This window comes from Schistocerca cancellata, chromosome 8, assembly GCF_023864275.1.
Source record: "Schistocerca cancellata isolate TAMUIC-IGC-003103 chromosome 8, iqSchCanc2.1, whole genome shotgun sequence".
NCBI lineage: Eukaryota > Metazoa > Arthropoda > Insecta > Orthoptera > Acrididae > Schistocerca > Schistocerca cancellata.
In genome coordinates this window covers 71132040-71148823 of record NC_064633.1, presented here as the reverse complement: position 1 = coordinate 71148823, position 16784 = coordinate 71132040, and the positions used below count along the sequence as shown (strand labels likewise).

Genomic DNA, 16784 nt, shown 5'->3' with positions numbered 1-16784 from the left:
CTCAAACACGGAATGCACCTAAATTATGATTGCAAAAGTATTCTGTGTGACAGAAAAAGTGGAATTATCACAGTAAAATATGACTGAAGCAAAATTCCCCATCACACAGGCAATGGGTATAGTTTTTTTCGAGTAAAGCACAGAAAATTAATCCCTAGAGGTGATTCTGCTACCTTAGGATGCAAAGTTAAAATAACTTAACTGAAAGTCCAGTATGTAACAAATAAAGAAGAGCATTTAGGAATGTTTCTAAATTAAACTAAACCACTTTTCTTTATAGACAGATGTTGGCAGCCCTGCAGGAATGTTGGCAGCCTTGCAGCCAGGCGACTAGCTCGAGTTTTGGTGTTCTCGTAAAGATAAGTCATTTTAGATTATAAAACATATAGATTAGTACTGATTACGTGGTAAATAGGTGTATTAGTGTGCCGTTTAAGTGTACCATTAAAGGTTTCATTTTTCTTTACGTAATATAGCAGAAAATGCGAAAAGACCGTACAGTCGTATTTTCTGTTTACGTTCTGCTGCAGCAAATCTATAGAAATTCGTTTAGTTGTTCCTTGCTCTCTCCAGCAATTTAACTTAGCGTACCTCTTCATTATTTAACTAGCATTTCCGGAAAGTAGCGTAAAGTTTAAGTTGTTGTTTCAGAAACTTTGCACTTTTGTTTTTGTTTACACACAGTTGCGTATAGGCCAAATTTGTGTAACCATATTTTCGTGTTTATCTGTAATTTAACTGACTTATTCTTAATAAACTATTACGTTTATCATGAGTGAAAAGTGCTTGACTTGCCGTAGAATTGTTAGGTCGGGGCTTTGGTGTGATGGGTGCTGTAGTTTTTTCCATGTGGAGGACTGTAGTGGCGTGGGAATAGGGGAAGTAAATGAGACTCATCAGTGGTTTTGTAGGATTTGTAGTAGAGATAGGAAGATACTAAAACAGGAGGGGAAAATTGCCACCCTTCAGGCTGAGTTAGACAAGGCCAGGGGAGATCTTGACAGGTTAAGGAGGGAGAAGGGTAAAGAGAGGTGGGAAGTGGCAACAGGCATGGTGAATGTGGAAAATAGATTTGACCTGTTGCTTCAGTTAGAAGCTGGTGAGCCTCAAGCAGTTGCAGGTGTAGACAGGTCACAACAAACTTTCAGCAACAAATTGAAAAGTAAGAATGTAGGGAAATCAGTAAAGAGAAAGAAAGTGTTGTTGTTAGGTAGTTCCCATGGAAGAGGTGTTGGCCAACTTTTGCAGGATGAACTAGGATCAGAATACCAGCTCACCAATTTTTTTAAACCTAGTGCTGGTCTGGAGCAGGTGACAGAGGATTTAGGATCACTTTGCAAAGATTTCACTAAGGAAGACACCGTGGTTATAGTGGGTGGGGCAGGTAACAGTATTGACAGAGATCCTGGGTACAGTATAGAGTGTGACCTGGCGAAGATTGCATCAGCATCGAAGCATCCAAGTGTTGAGTTTGTATCTGTTCTTGGGCGCCATGACCGACCTCATTTGAACTCTTCTGTCAAGAGAGTTAATTTGGAGCTGGAACGGCTGCTCATGTCGGGTGCGGGGTCACACATTGGTGTGGTTCATGTTGATTCTCTCAGTAGGTGGGATTATACTAGGCATGGCCTTCACCTCAACAGGAAGGGGAAGGGTAAGTTGGCTGGGGAAATAGCAGGAAAGTTAAAGGGGGGAGGCACTGTCATGAGTGGTAAAATACCAGTGGTTATAGGATTCAGAAAAGACCCTTTTTTAGGGTAGGGAGGACAGAAAGAAAGCAAATTTTAAGAGAGGTTAGAACTGAGACAAACCTTCAGTTTGAGAAAGAAATCAAAAAACATAATTCCAGCTTATTATATCAGCATAAACAGCCATTGGTTAAGAATTTTTGAACTGTCAGCAAATATTTTAACTCCACCCAATTTTAACTCAGTCAATGTGAAATGTCAGCTATCTTTATTGTATTGCATCAAAATATTCGAGGACTGAGAAATAAAATTAATGAATTAACTATCTGCATAGATGAATTAGAGTCTTCAAACCCAGCTGACATAATCTGCTTCTCTGAACATCATGTGACCACTGGTATAGAACTTTTAAGTGTTACAGGGTTTAGGTTAGCATCTCACTTTTGTAGATCAGAAATGGAGAAAGGAGGAGTTGCCACATTCATCAGGAACTGTCATAAATTTAAGAACATAGACATTCATAAATTTTGCCTAGAACAGCATATGGAAGCATGTGCAACAGAATTAGAATTTCACAAAAAATCTTTCATAATATTAAGTGTATATCGAGCACCTACAGGTAACTTTAATCTGTTTGCAAACCACTTGAAGCTGTACTGGCCCATTTAACAACCAAAAACAAAGAAATAGTGGTTGCTGGTGATTTAAATGTAGATTTCCTTAAAGACTCTCCCAGTAAGAACTTATTTGAGTTAGTAACACTATCATTCAACTTAATTCCCACTGTAAAGTTCCCCACTAGGATAGCTACTTGCTCACAAACAGCCATTGATAAAATTTTTATAGAAAAGTCCAATGGACAAAATTATATTACAAAACCAATAGTCAATGGCCTCTCAGACCATGACATGCAGTTCCTTCTGTTAAATGTTAATACTGAACAGGATATAAAATCTGTTAAATCTAGGCTCAAGAGGGTAATCAGTAAGCCAAAAATTGATTATTTTAGGACACTCCTCAGAGACATTCACTGGACTGATGTTTACAGTGCTCATGGCATGAATGAAAAATATAACATTTTTGCTAATAAAGAACTTACCTTATTCGAACACTGCTTTCCCCCAAAACTTACCAAGGTTAGAGCAAAGTCTACAAAGAAGCCATGGATTACTCGAGGAATAGGGGTATCTTGTAAAACAAAAAGAAAACTGTATCTGTCAATCCGAAACATTTCCAATGTTGATGCTATAGCACATTATAAGAAATACTGCAAAACATTAAAGACTGTAATACAGATGTCAAAGCAAATATATTACAAGGAAAAGATAGTCATATCAGATAGCAAAATAAAGACAATATGGGATATAGTGAAGGAGGAGACCGATAGAGCCAGACACGAAAAGGAAGAAATAGCATTAAGAGTAAATGATACATTGGTGACAGATGTGTATAGTGTTGCAGAACTTTTTAACAAACATTTTATAACTGTTACTGAAAAGATGGGGTTGTCAGGTTCGGTAGATGCTGCTATGGATTACCTTAGACCAGACATATCAAGTAACTTCCATAATATGAATTTGACCTTCACTACCCCAACAGAAATAATGTCCGTCATAAAATCTTTAAAATCAAAAACATCTAGTGGGTATGATGAAATATCAACAAAGTTAATTAAAGAATGTGATTCTGAGCTAAGTAACATATTAAGCTATCTGTGTAACCAGTCGTTTATCAGTGGAATATTTCCTGAGTGGCCGAAATATGCTGAAGTGAAGCCACTGTTTAAGAAGGGAGATAAAGAAATAGCATCAAATTTCCGTCCAATTTCACTGTTGCCAGCATTCTCGAAAATTTTCAAAAAAGTAATGTACAGTCATCTTTATAACCATCTTATCTCAAATAACATACTGTCAAAGTCACAGTTTGGATTTCTAAAAGGTTCTGATATTGAGAAGGCTATCTACACTTACAGTGAAAATGTGCTTAATTCATTAGACAAAAAATTGCAGGCAACTGGTATATTTTGTGATCTGTAAAAGGCATTTGACTGTGTAAATCACAATATCCTTTTAAGTAAACTAGAATATTATAGTGTAATGGGAAATGCTGCAAAATGGTTCAAATTTTATATCTGTGGCAGGAAACAAAGGGTGTTATTAGGAAAGAGACATGTATCAAGCCATCAGGCATCATCCAACTGGGAACTAATTACATGTGGGGTCCCACAAGGTTCCATTTTGGGGCCCTTACTTTTTCTTGTGTATATCAATGACCTTTCATCAGTAACATTACCAGATGCCAAGTTTGTTTTCTTTGCCGATGATACAAACATTGCAATTAATAGCAAATCAAGTGCAGTCTTAGAAAGATCAGGCAATAAAATATTTGTGGACATTAATCACTGGTTCCTAGCCAATTCCTTGTCACTAAACTTTGAAAAAAACACACTACATGCAGTTCAGAACTTGTAAGGGGTGTCCCAAGAGTATATGTCTAACATATGATGACAAGAAGATAGAAGAAGTGGACAGTGTTAAATTCTTGGGATTACAGCTTGATAATAAATTCAACTGGGAGGAGCACACCACAGAACTGCTGAAGCGCCTTAACAAATCTCTGTTTGCAATGCGAATTTTGTCAGACATAGGGGATATAAAAATGAAAAAGCTGGCATGCTATGCTTACTTTCATTCCATAATGTCATATGGGATTATTTTTTGGGGTAATTCATCAAGCCAAGCTAAAGTTTTCCGGGCACAAAAACGTGCAGTAAGAGTTATATGTGGTGTGAACTCAAGAACATCCTGCAGAAACCTGTTTAGGGAACTAGGGATACTAACTACTGCTTCCCAATATATTTATTCCTTAATGAAATTTGTCATTAAAAATATATCACTTTTTCAAACCAACAGCTCAATTCATGGAATCAATACTAGAAATAAGAACAATCTTCACAAGGATTTAAAGTCACTTAGTCTTGTACAAAAAGGTGTGCATTATTCAGGAACACACATTTTCAATAACTTGCCAGCAGCCATAAAAAGCTTAACAACCAATGAAATTCAGTTTAAGAGAAGCCTAAAGGATTTATTGGTGGCCAACTCCTTCTACTCCATTGATGAATTTCTTAGTAAAACCAACTGATTTGTATATAAGTACAACATAACTTCTGCACAATTTCAGTGCAGTAATGTGTTCACTGAAAATGTGTGTGTGTGTGTGTGTGTGTGTGTGTGTAAGTATAATCTAACTTCTGCACCATTTCAGTGCAGTAATGTGTTCATTGTAAATAAGTATTACAGTAGTTGTATTAAATGTTTATTACCATATAAATAAATAAAAACTTTTTTATTTTAAATTCAGTGCATTAGTATTTGTAAAATGACTCTAAGTGTTCATTAAAAAATGACGATCATTCCACTTGGGACCTGTGGAATGGTACATTAGCTTACTTGTTTTAGTTGTAAATATTTGTCGTGTATTGTTGTTTTTCTGACATGTTCCACATCCTGGAGGACCTCCTCACTACAGATCAATTGGAATGAAAGTAAATCTAATCTAATCTATAGATTGTTCTGTAGGAAGGCACACAAAGGTGGTAGTTTAGGTATTTATAACAGAAATGATACAGCATGTGAAAATATCAAATGTGTTGATGATCTGAGTACCAAAGTGGTACCTGAGGCAGAAATAAATTTAAAACTACAGAAAAACAGCCAGATTATATCAACCCTGTATAGCTCACATGGAAGCAACATTAATGAATTTTTTAATTGTCTAGAGCCGCATCTCTCAACCTTGTTTTCCTTTGGTGCACACAAAACTATATTTCAAACTTTTGTGACACCCCTATGTTTGGTTTTTTCCCTAGATGCAAAAAATCGAACACAAACAATATTTTTTTTTTTTTTTTTTTTTTGGAACGACTATGAGTTGTGTTTTACAGACTTATTTCATAAGACTCTTGAATAGGAATGTAAGGCATTTCTTGCAAATTGGGCTACTCCAGGAAATGATTTGGTGATAATTTTTTTATTATAGATGTTTTATATGACATTAAGGCTTTAAAAATTATTTTGTCAGATATTAAGACATTAAAAATCTTGTGATGCACCTGCCATGTAATAACGACATACTAATGTGTCGCAACATGGCAGTCAAGAAACACTTGTCTAGAGGACTTACTGGAGACTATAAGGTTTTTTTTTTCCTTAAAAAATGAGAACACCATGTGTTGTGTTGTTTGTTGGAGACAGTGACATAGAATCATTAAATAATAGCATTAAGTATTTGTATTATGTTGAGTTATGAGAGTATTGCAGCTCAGCACCAACAAGAATTTATACAGATGTGCAGACATGCATTGATCATGTTCCCACAAAGATATGAAAGGAGGCAGCACACCTAATAACTTTAGAAAACCACATATCTGAGCACAGAATGCTTACTATAGAGATTAGTGTATGTAATGCAGACACAACAACTGTTCTGAATGAGAAATGGGAGATGTTTTATAAGCTATTCAATAAAACTTTAAATATGTCCTACAATAAAAGAACTAAATTAAGCTCTAAATAATAGTGCTGAGAAGTTCCCTCCTGAAATCACTGAACTGAAAAAGACCATGAAATATTGTTACATATGCTTCAAAGGAACTAAATTACAATACTTTTAACACAGTATGAACTTATGAAAAATTGCAGACACACCTTTACTAAACTTAAAATTTGGTAATATGCCTTTCAAATAACGAACTCCAGTTGTGTTAGTAAAACAGCCCAGAACATAATCTACAAAGACTGTGGGAAAAAACAAAACATTGCGAACAAAACAGCATAACATGAAAAGAAAGCACTTGAAATAATAAGTGACCCAGAAGAAGCATGACAGAAGTTTGTACAAAACTACATTACAATTGGCACAACTGAACTATATGACTGGGACCTCATTTTATAATACACTAGGCAATGTTTTTCATCCAAGGCATTACTGAGAAAGCTATCCTAGCAATCATCTAAAAAATTTGAGCTAATATGTCTTGTAGCTGGGGTGACATTTCACATAAGCTGCTAAAGAAATGCAGAAGAGGGTTACTAAGTCACTGACACACTAAATAAATACCTTCCTCTACGATGGAAATTTCCTGACCTCTTGAAAATCCCTTAAGATTCTACCAGTGTATAAAAAGGAAAAAATGACTGACACAAAAAACTACACGATTAACTATCCAATCACAGGCGACTTTCTGATTTTTCTGTACAAAGATGTGGAGTAATTTTATTTGATAATTAGGACAGTTATAAGAACTGCATTAAAGTTTCAAGAACTGGCTTTAAATGAGACTTGAGGATGTGTAAAATGTGACTCCCGATGTTCCGAAGCAAGTGAAAAAGATTCAGCAGGAAACTAGTGACTTCTAATGTTCCAGAACACAAAATGATCTGATGATAAAATGGCAACTTTGACACACAAATAGCCCAGAAATTATATCTGATGTGATAACACCTTGCTCCACAGAATGTTTTGGAAAGAGCTGAACATACATGTGTGCATTGCCTACAGTCATAGTTGTTAACTACAGAACTTGGCCGTCTGCTACAAAATGTAATATTGAATCAAACAGAGGCACATTTCATCAAATATAATCTATTCTATAATTTACAGCCTAGCCTTAGGAATGAGAGATCTACTGTAATGCTAATAGCAACTTTTACACATGAACATTAAACAAACTGGGTAATAGAAACAATGTAAAAGGCAACTTCCTGGGTATGAATAATGCTTCTAATAGTATAACAATGAAAACAATCGATTAATGATAAAATTATTTAATTGGATGGATAAAAAAATCTACTCACCAAGAGGCGGCAGAAAACGCAGTTAAAAGACTGTTGTGAATGGCAAGCTTTTGGAGCCAGTGGCTCCTTCTTCAGGCAGAAGGGTTGAAGGAGAAGGAAGAAGGGTGAAGGAAAAGGACTGGAGAGGTCTGGGAAAAGGGGTAGATTTTGGAAAAGTCTCCCAGAACCGTTGGTCAGGGGAGACTTACTGAATGGGATGAGAAGGAAAGACTTATTGTTGGAGACAGCGTTGGGCAAGATTTCAAAACCTGAGAGCTTGAAGGGAAGACAGGGTCATATGCAAGACGGAGATTACTTCTAAAACATCAAGCACGAGTTAATAAGAGTGATAAGCTAAGTGCACTGTACGTAATAGAAGTGGGAGGGGACAGTGAAAAATAGATGGGAAAGACAATGAAATATGTAGAAAACTAAAACAAAGTGAAACAAAGAGTAGTTACAGTGAAGAAAAGCTGAGATGGAAGAAATAAACGTAAATTAAGGCCAGGTGGGTGGCAAGAACCAAGGACATGTTTTAGTGCTAGTTCCCACTTGCAGAGTTCTGAGAAGCTGGTGTCTGGTGGAAGACTCCACATGGAGTGTGTGGTGAAACATGTGCCAAAGTCATGACAACTTTTCTTCACTGTAACTACTCTTTGCTTCACTCTGTTTTAGTTTCCTACATCTTTCATGGTCTTTCCCATCTATTTTTCACTGCCTCCTCCCACCTCTATTACGTATAATGCACTTAGCTTCTCACTCTTATTAACTCATGCATGAAGTTTTAGTAGTAATATCTGTCTGGCACATTACCCTGTCTTCCACCTTTAAGCTCTCAGGTTTTCAAATCTCATCCAATACAGTCCCCAACAATCAGTCTTTCCTTCTCATCCCCTACGGTGTCTCCCCTGGCCTGTGGTTCTGGGCGACTTTCCCAAAATCAACCCCTCAAACAAAATCAACCTCTCCAGTCCTTTTCCTTCACTCTTCTTCCTTCTCCTTCAACCCTTCTGCCTCAAGAAGGAACCACTGGCTCCGAAAACTTGTCAATCACAACAGTCTTTTATGTGTGAGTTCTGCCACTTCTAATACTATGAATCATACCGTTTATTACATAAATGAGAAGAGTATGAGATATAAGGAGTAGTCTTAAAACTATTTGCCTTCTATTTAAAAGCCTGGAAACAGTGTGTTAAGTTAATTCATTAAAAGAATGCACAGTCAGTAATGACCAAATCAACCTACAGGATGCTTCAATGTGGCATGCCTCAGAAAGGTATTTAGAGCATTTTATATTCCTTCTGTGTGTTAATGATTTAACTTAACAACAAAATTGCAAAGATGTAAGTTGTATGGATGACACATCCATTATCAGCTGGGGCAGAGATTTGCAAGCTGCTGTCAACAGTAGTGAAATCAATTGCAGTAGTAAGTGAACTTAAATTACTGCAAATAAAACAATGGAAAATCCATGATGGAATACAACATGAAATGGATAGATTGCTATTTACCACATAGAGGAGATGTTCTGTGGAAGACAGACATACTGAAAGAAGACTGCTCGATATTATTAGCTATTGCACTAAGTTCCTCTTCCGATGTAGACAAAACACACACATTTTCATACATGGTCATTGTTGTATCTGGAAGCTGAGGCCCAACTATGGTGAGCAGTGATCTTGGCTGGAGAAGGTAGTAGGGGTAGGGAAGATTCTGTAGTGTTGCCTATGGAAGTGAGCATGGATGTGGTGAGGACAGGATGTTTGGCTGCTATGTGGGGGTTAAAGGACAGTAGAGGAGCAGAGAAGGGGAAGTTTTATGCAGGTCCATTGTTGTATTGGGGGGGGGGGGGGGAGATAGGACTTTGTGTAAGAAACTGGAGTGGAATCAGGGAAAGGGACAAGGACAGATGGAGGACAGGAACTAGCAATGGCTGAGACCATGGGGTACAGGAATGAAGATATATTGCAGGGACAGTTCCCACCTGTGCAAAGTTGGTGTTGATGGGAATAATCAAGATGGTATGGATCATGAAGCAGTCACTGATGTCAAGCACATCATGCTGGGTGGCAACGACCATTAATGCAGACAGACAGCTTGTTGGTGGTCATTTCCATGTAGAATACCACTCAATGGTTGCTGCTTAGTTGGTAGGCCGCATAGTTGATTTCACAGGCAATCCTAACTTTGATGGGATAGGAGATGTCTATGACGGGAGTGGAGTAGGTGGTAGTGGGAAGATATATGAGACTGGCCCAATAGCTGACAATATCGAACAGTCTTCTTTCAGTGTGCCTGGTTGCCATTTAGTGTCTCGTCTATGTGATAAGTAGCAAGCTATCCATTTAATATTTCTTTATTACTGCAAATAAGCTACTTGTAAATGATGAAAAGACAATGACAACATTATTTCTTTTTAATTATACTCTAAATATAAATGTTGCTCAATTTACACTTCTGCCGGCGTTCAGCCATACAAACAAACACAATTTTTTGGGATTAGTACTGGATAAACACCTGAGTTGGAAGGAGCACATTAGGTTATATTTGTAAGAAAGTCAGTATAAGAATGTACATATTAATACAGGTCTCAGCATTCCAGAACCATGATCCCTTAAGGTAAAAGTTTTGGACCGATAAATTTGCATCAGCAGTCTATGTAGACAAGCCTTTTAGATTATAAAAGAGTCAGTATGCATGGTAGCTAAGGTAAACAAGAGAGAACCTTGTAACGAAATTTTCAAAAAATATAAGATACTGGCCCTCTACCTATGTATATCCAGCAGACAATGATGTTTGTGAAACTATATCCAGTACATAATGTAATGAACAGCAACATGCATAACTACAACATATGGGGAAGAGAAAATTTTCACAGAATCACACGTAATAAAAAGGCTGCAGATGCAATCGACATACAAAAGGGACTTTTTTTTTACAATAGACTACTATCTTATTTTAAGATAACTGATTTAAAAACCGTAAAGAAGCACCTTTTAACAGAGAAACACTTACATTCAGTAGAAGATATCAAATTTTAATGTGCACTTGTAAAACTGTTAGTATACCTAGCAACAAGTTTGTCTTTTAAACACAAAACATAACTTCTGACCCTCACTTTTGATATTAAGGTATGTATTCCACTTTTATATCAGAAGAGAATTACAAATAGTACAACCTTGTATCTCATCATGTATATAAACTAAAGCTATGACAATGCCCAAAAACTGATTGTTATATGCACAGTAAATAAACAAATAAATAGATAAACATGTGCCAAGCTCAACTGTTACAACACATACGAAACAGCAATTTATAAACAATGTACTTAGGTACAAAATACACTCCTGGAAATTGAAATAAGAACACCGTGAATTCATTGTCCCAGGAAGGGGAAACTTTATTGACACATTCCTGGGGTCAGATCCATCACATGATCACACTGACAGAACCACAGGCACATAGACACAGGCAACAGAGCATGCACAATGTCGGCACTACTTCAGTGTATATCCACCTTCCGCAGCAATGCAGGCTGCTATTCTCCCATGGAGACGATCGTAGAGATGCTGGATGTAGTCCTGTGGAACGGCTTGCCATGCCATTTCCACCTGGCGCCTCAGTTGGACCAGCGTTCGTGCTGGACGTGCAGACCGCGTGAGACGACGCTTCATCCAGTCCCAAACATGCTCAATGGGGGACAGATCCGGAGATCTTGCTGGCCAGGGTAGTTGACTTACACCTTCTAGAGCACGTTGGGTGGCACGGGATACATGCGGACGTGCATTGTCCTGTTGGAACAGCAAGTTCCCTTGTCGGTCTAGGAATGGTAGAACGATGGGTTCGATGACGGTTTGGATGTACCGTGCACTATTCAGTGTCCCCTCGACGATCACCAGTGGTGTACGGCCAGTGTAGGAGATCGCTCCCCACACCATGATGCCGGGTGTTGGCCCTGTGTGCCTCGGTCGTGTGCAGTCCTGATTGTGGCGCTCACCTGCACGGCGCCAAACACGCATACGACCATCATTGGCACCAAGGCAGAAGCGACTCTCATCGCTGAAGACGACACGTCTCCATTCGTCCCTCCATTCACGCCTGTCGCGACACCACTGGAGGCGGGCTGCACGATGTTGGGGCGTGAGCGGAAGACGGCCTAACGGTGTGCGGGACCGTAGCCCAGCTTCATGGAGACGGTTGCGAATGGTCCTCGCCGATACCCCAGGAGCAACAGTGTCCCTAATTTGCTGGGAAGTGGCGGTGCGGTCCCCTACGGCACTGCGTAGGATCCTACGGTCTTGGCGTGCATCCGTGCGTCACTGCGGTCCGGTCCCAGGTCGACGGGCACGTGCACCTTCCGCCGACCACTGGCGACAACATCGATGTACTGTGGAGACCTCACGCCCCACGTGTTGAGCAATTCGGCGGTACGTCCACCCGGCCTCCCGCATGCCCACTATACGCCCTCGCTCAAAGTCCGTCAACTGCACATACGGTTCACGTCCACGCTGTCGCGGCATGCTACCAGTGTTAAAGACTGCGATGGAGCTCCGTATGCCACGGCAAACTGGCTGACACTGACGGCGGCGGTGCACAAATGCTGCGCAGCTAGCGCCATTCGACGGCCAACACCGCGGTTCCTGGTGTGTCCGCTGTGCCGTGCGTGTGATCATTGCTTGTACAGCCCTCTCGCAGTGTCCGGAGCAAGTATGGTGGGTCTGACACACCGGTGTCAATGTGTTCTTTTTTCCATTTCCAGGAGTGTAATATAAGAACACATAACTTGTTCATCTTTTCTATGTCAAACTTAGTTACAACAAAATCTTTGAAAAGTTTGGAATCACCTTGAACAAAATATCTGTACATGCTGCTCCGCCATGTGTTATTATTGGTTCTTCATCATCCCTCGTTCCATCCCAACAGTCTAATTCAATGCACCTGTGAATAATTAGAGTAATTTGCAAGAAGACCGGTTTAAAGAAGAAATAAAAAAATTAGTATTATGTAAGTAGGGTTAATACCTAATAATGGTGATTAGTATATTGCCATTCTGACAAAAGAAGCTGGTAGATCGCATGGCTGCTAACACAAGCATTTTCTTCTACATCAAAGACGGGGCAATCTGTGAAATTGGCAATGTGCTTCACCTACTTAGCTGCAACCGCTGTACAGCATTCTATATGGGCATCACTACTAACAAGCCGTCTGCCTGCAGCTGCGAAAATATGTTCAAGACACAGCTGGACCACCCAGCTGCAAAGTATGCCACGCAAAATGATATGCTTGACTTTTAACAACTGCTTCATGTGCTATGCCATTTGGATTCTCCCCACCAATACCAGCACTTCTACAGTGTGCAGGTGCAACATATTCTTCATTCTTGTTGTAATCCCCCCTCCCACCCGGCCCTCTGATCTCAACCTTTGCTAGTCACTGTCCTCCACATGCCTCAAATACCCTTCCATATTCCCAATTCAGCCCCAGATATGCCTTCTTCCTCCAAAGTGCACCTCAATTTTCCTTTCCCCATGTCTGCTTCACTCCTCTCCCTCATCCACCCTTCCAGCACAGCCTCCTAAAACGCCACTGGACAGTCAACCATCCTGTCCTTCCACATCACTGCACACTCCAATGGAAGATGTGTGTTATGAACATCTGACAATGCACTTTGTCTGACAGCAAACCTAACAGTCTATTTTTAAATGTGTCATTTGGATGCTCAACACTCTCTATATGTGGTCAGTAGTAATCTATTCATATTGTTATTCCATCCTGTCTTTCCCTTTCTTTTATTTGTACCAAACACAGAAATGTATTTGACTGGCTGCAAGAATGGTCTATCCTTTGAACACTGTACTGGGTTAGTAGACATCATTGATACAAAATAATGACAGCAGCAAAACCAAACTGGGTGATAGTGGTTTCCAAATAAGATTCCACTGTAGGATGAACTGTTTAGTACTGGCAAGAGAGATCTTTATTGACTAATAGTATTTTGTGGGCCAAAGTAATGATTAATATTTTGTGTGGAAGGAACTGTAGTAGCCAAATATTCATATGGTTGTAGTTACTGGTGTCACAAATTGTATCAGAAGTTATCTCAATTCTGTCCATGTCATCTTGCTAGTTGGCTGAAAGTGCTCCCATAGGTTATTGGATTGTTGTTCTTGTTTAGTGGGGAACTGGGTGGTCTTGTGCTGTCTCGACCAAGGTACTGACTCGAGTGCGTATTGTTTGATTTACAGGTGCTAGCGCATTTACGACTGGAATTACTTTGCTTGTTAATATTGACTTTTTCCACAATTGAGTTGATCCTGCTGTTACCAATGTTTAATGTAAAACCCAGTAAAGAGGAACTATCAAATGAACAGCATGTAACAAAACTGAGACTTGATTAACTATTAAAGGACTATTAAAGACAAGTGGCCAAATTTCATTTCAGGGATTGTAGTGGGTTGCAAAACGCCAACACCTGAAGAAACAGAGCTTTCCTCCAAGGACCAAATAGGCCATGGCATGTAGGATTCCCCTGCTTACTGTTTTCTTGCACTTGCATACAAACTATGTTTAACTGTACTGAAGCATCTAGAGTTCAAATAATAGCATTGCAGAAGAGTAACTTAAAATAAAGAATTTGTGTTAATAGTTCATTTCAGTAGATAGTAACACTTATGGTTTCTTATCGAAATATTTTGATACTACGTATCAACTAAACCTAATTCTACTATTTTGTCAAGGAAAGTTAGAGTCACCATTACTGATGAGTTAATTTTATTAAAGGTGGAGAAAATCCATAGGGGAAAGTAAGTAACATGAATTACATAACAAAAAGTGAGAGTATTCATAGCTTTGGTTGGTGAAATGTAAGTTGGTCACATAATTTGCTAATAACATAGTTGAAGTGGGGACAGAAAGATAATTACATAATTAATGCAAGCAAAAGAATTAAAATCACTGCTAATTGGGAAATGAGATTTGTTTAGAATGCAAACATTTGTTTATGTGATTCTTTTCTGTAGTTGCAGGTAATCAGAGGCTTCATTATCATTGCAATATATTATGACCAGCTAACGAAGTCACAGATATTCTGAATTAAGGAGAGATATTTTTACAATAAAAGAAAATATTTCCATATGAACTTAGTTACATCATATTATAAAGAAAGAGAGATCAGTTTTTCTCATACCAATATTAGGAGAAAAAAATTAACATCAAATTAAATTACCAATACTCTGTAGCAGTTGAGGGTTATCTCTGACTACATACTCAAAGATATAATTTATTTGTCGCAGTTGAATTTATTGCAGTACACAAAAGAGAGAAATTTTCACATACTTCGTTACGAAGACTTTTTTCAAAGTTTTTCTCATAAGTAAATGTTTGCCTATAAAAGGACATAAATCACTCACAGATTAGGAAGATCTTAGTATTAGTCTGAGCTGAGCCGATTTCTTAACTGTTCATTAGTCTTGAGAAGGACCTGTAATAATTGACTTGTTAACCTAGGTTGTTTAAGCCTGCATTGTGTATTGTAAAGTACAGCATGTTTATATGTTTTGAGCCTAAGTTTCCCTTCCTTACAAGAAACAATCTATAGTCATGATAAGAGAGTAGGATTGTGTAGCAGTGTTTTACTTTTCAACATTCAATAACAAACTGTTAGAACTCTCAACAATCCTGGAACATAACAAGAAAAGTAAGGGATAAAAATTTATGAAATCTTCTATTATAATCACTGCACATATTTCTGGTGTGCTTGACGGAAGATGAAATAGAGTAGTAGCGAATCGGGAAGCTAGTAAAACACAGTGTAGCATATTGTACTGTGGCTCACTCTGTTGCAACATCTTAAACATAAACAGGACTGGTTTACGCACCAGCACAGTACATCACCCATCACCACGTATCGGAGGGTACTGAGCAGCAACATATGGACCCAATCAACATCTGAGCATCATGATGTGCAGAGCACCAGCTTACAGTGACTTATTCCATTAGTTGTGGAAATACTCAACAGTGCAGCATTTGTCAAGGACATAAATCACTCACAGATTAGGAAGATCTGTTCTGTCAGCAGCAAATACTCATCCATACACTTCTTGTATTGTCCGGTACAGTCTCTAGAGCATTGACAACTATGCTGGAATACATAACTCCGTTGGAATACACATACTGAATTCCTGTCAAAGAAACCAAGCAGCTTTGCATTTTCAATGCAAATACTAGCAAATTCTACTGACATGAGTACACAAAAATAGCATACCATAGATATTTTGAATCTGTCATTACATACAGTACAATTTTCTGGACCAGCATATCTTGAATATTGAAACTGATGTACCTTCACTCATGGTGCACATGATCTCAGAGATCGCACGTCTATACAGTTCACAGGTCCGCTTATAAAGGCCACCTGGGTTGGTGCCCCAGTGTGCTCTGGTGAGTTGCCAAAGAAACAGTATTATTTAAGTGATCACAAATGAGTGCTTGGCCTGTTTTATAACCAGTATTACAGTTGTCCAGTCAATGTGTTCAGTGCTACGCACACCCTGTACTTCATTGTATCTTGTGTGTTCCTCTATAAAGGAAGACATTAGATAAATCACATTTGTTCTTGCTATAGCAAACTTGGCGATAAGTAAGGGTTATGTTTTCTCCATGTGTTACTGTCAGTGTTAAACCATCTGATGAATGTCTTAATGGAAGAAATATCCCAACATCTCATTGCCAAGCAGCAAGCTTTTTCAGAACAACAGCAGGCTATCGCCACCATTCTAAACCAAATGGCATCTGCATGTTCGCAACAGGTTACTCTCCCATCAGTGCAACTGTCACTCTTTCCACCAGATGATGAACCAGCTGAAGATTGGGACTCCTACAAGACACAGCTACACAAACATTTCCAGGTTTTTCACATGGATGATGTAAACTAATGTAGGGCTTTCTATCTTTCCTCGTTGTCACTGCATAAGTATCAGTTGTCATGCAAACTTGCACTTCTGCAAGAACCGGCCAGCTTATAATTTGATGAATTGTGCAAGCTTCTCTAACCTATTACTGTGACAGAACACATGTTATTGCAATGCATGTAGAATTTTACAATTGTCAGAAACATGGAAAACAATCTTATGAAGCCTGGGCTCTAAAATTACATGGTTAAGCTGCCGTCATACATTTTTCACTAGTACTCATCACAAATCATATGCTGATCACATAGTTCGTGATTTGTCATTTGTCTGGCCCTTGATAGGGAAGGCCA

The 16784-nt window shown here is 38.7% G+C and overlaps 1 protein-coding gene across 1 annotated transcript in view; it reads right to left on the bottom strand.

The window, feature by feature from the left end:
* Nucleotides 1–16784, bottom strand: part of LOC126095360 (1-phosphatidylinositol 4,5-bisphosphate phosphodiesterase-like) — a 419315-nt gene that overhangs the window by 265341 nt on the left and 137190 nt on the right. The window contains exon 9 of the mRNA XM_049910167.1: nt 12370–12463. Coding sequence (XP_049766124.1) covers nt 12370–12463 — 94 coding nt within the window. The remainder of the gene's footprint in view (nt 1–12369; nt 12464–16784) is intronic.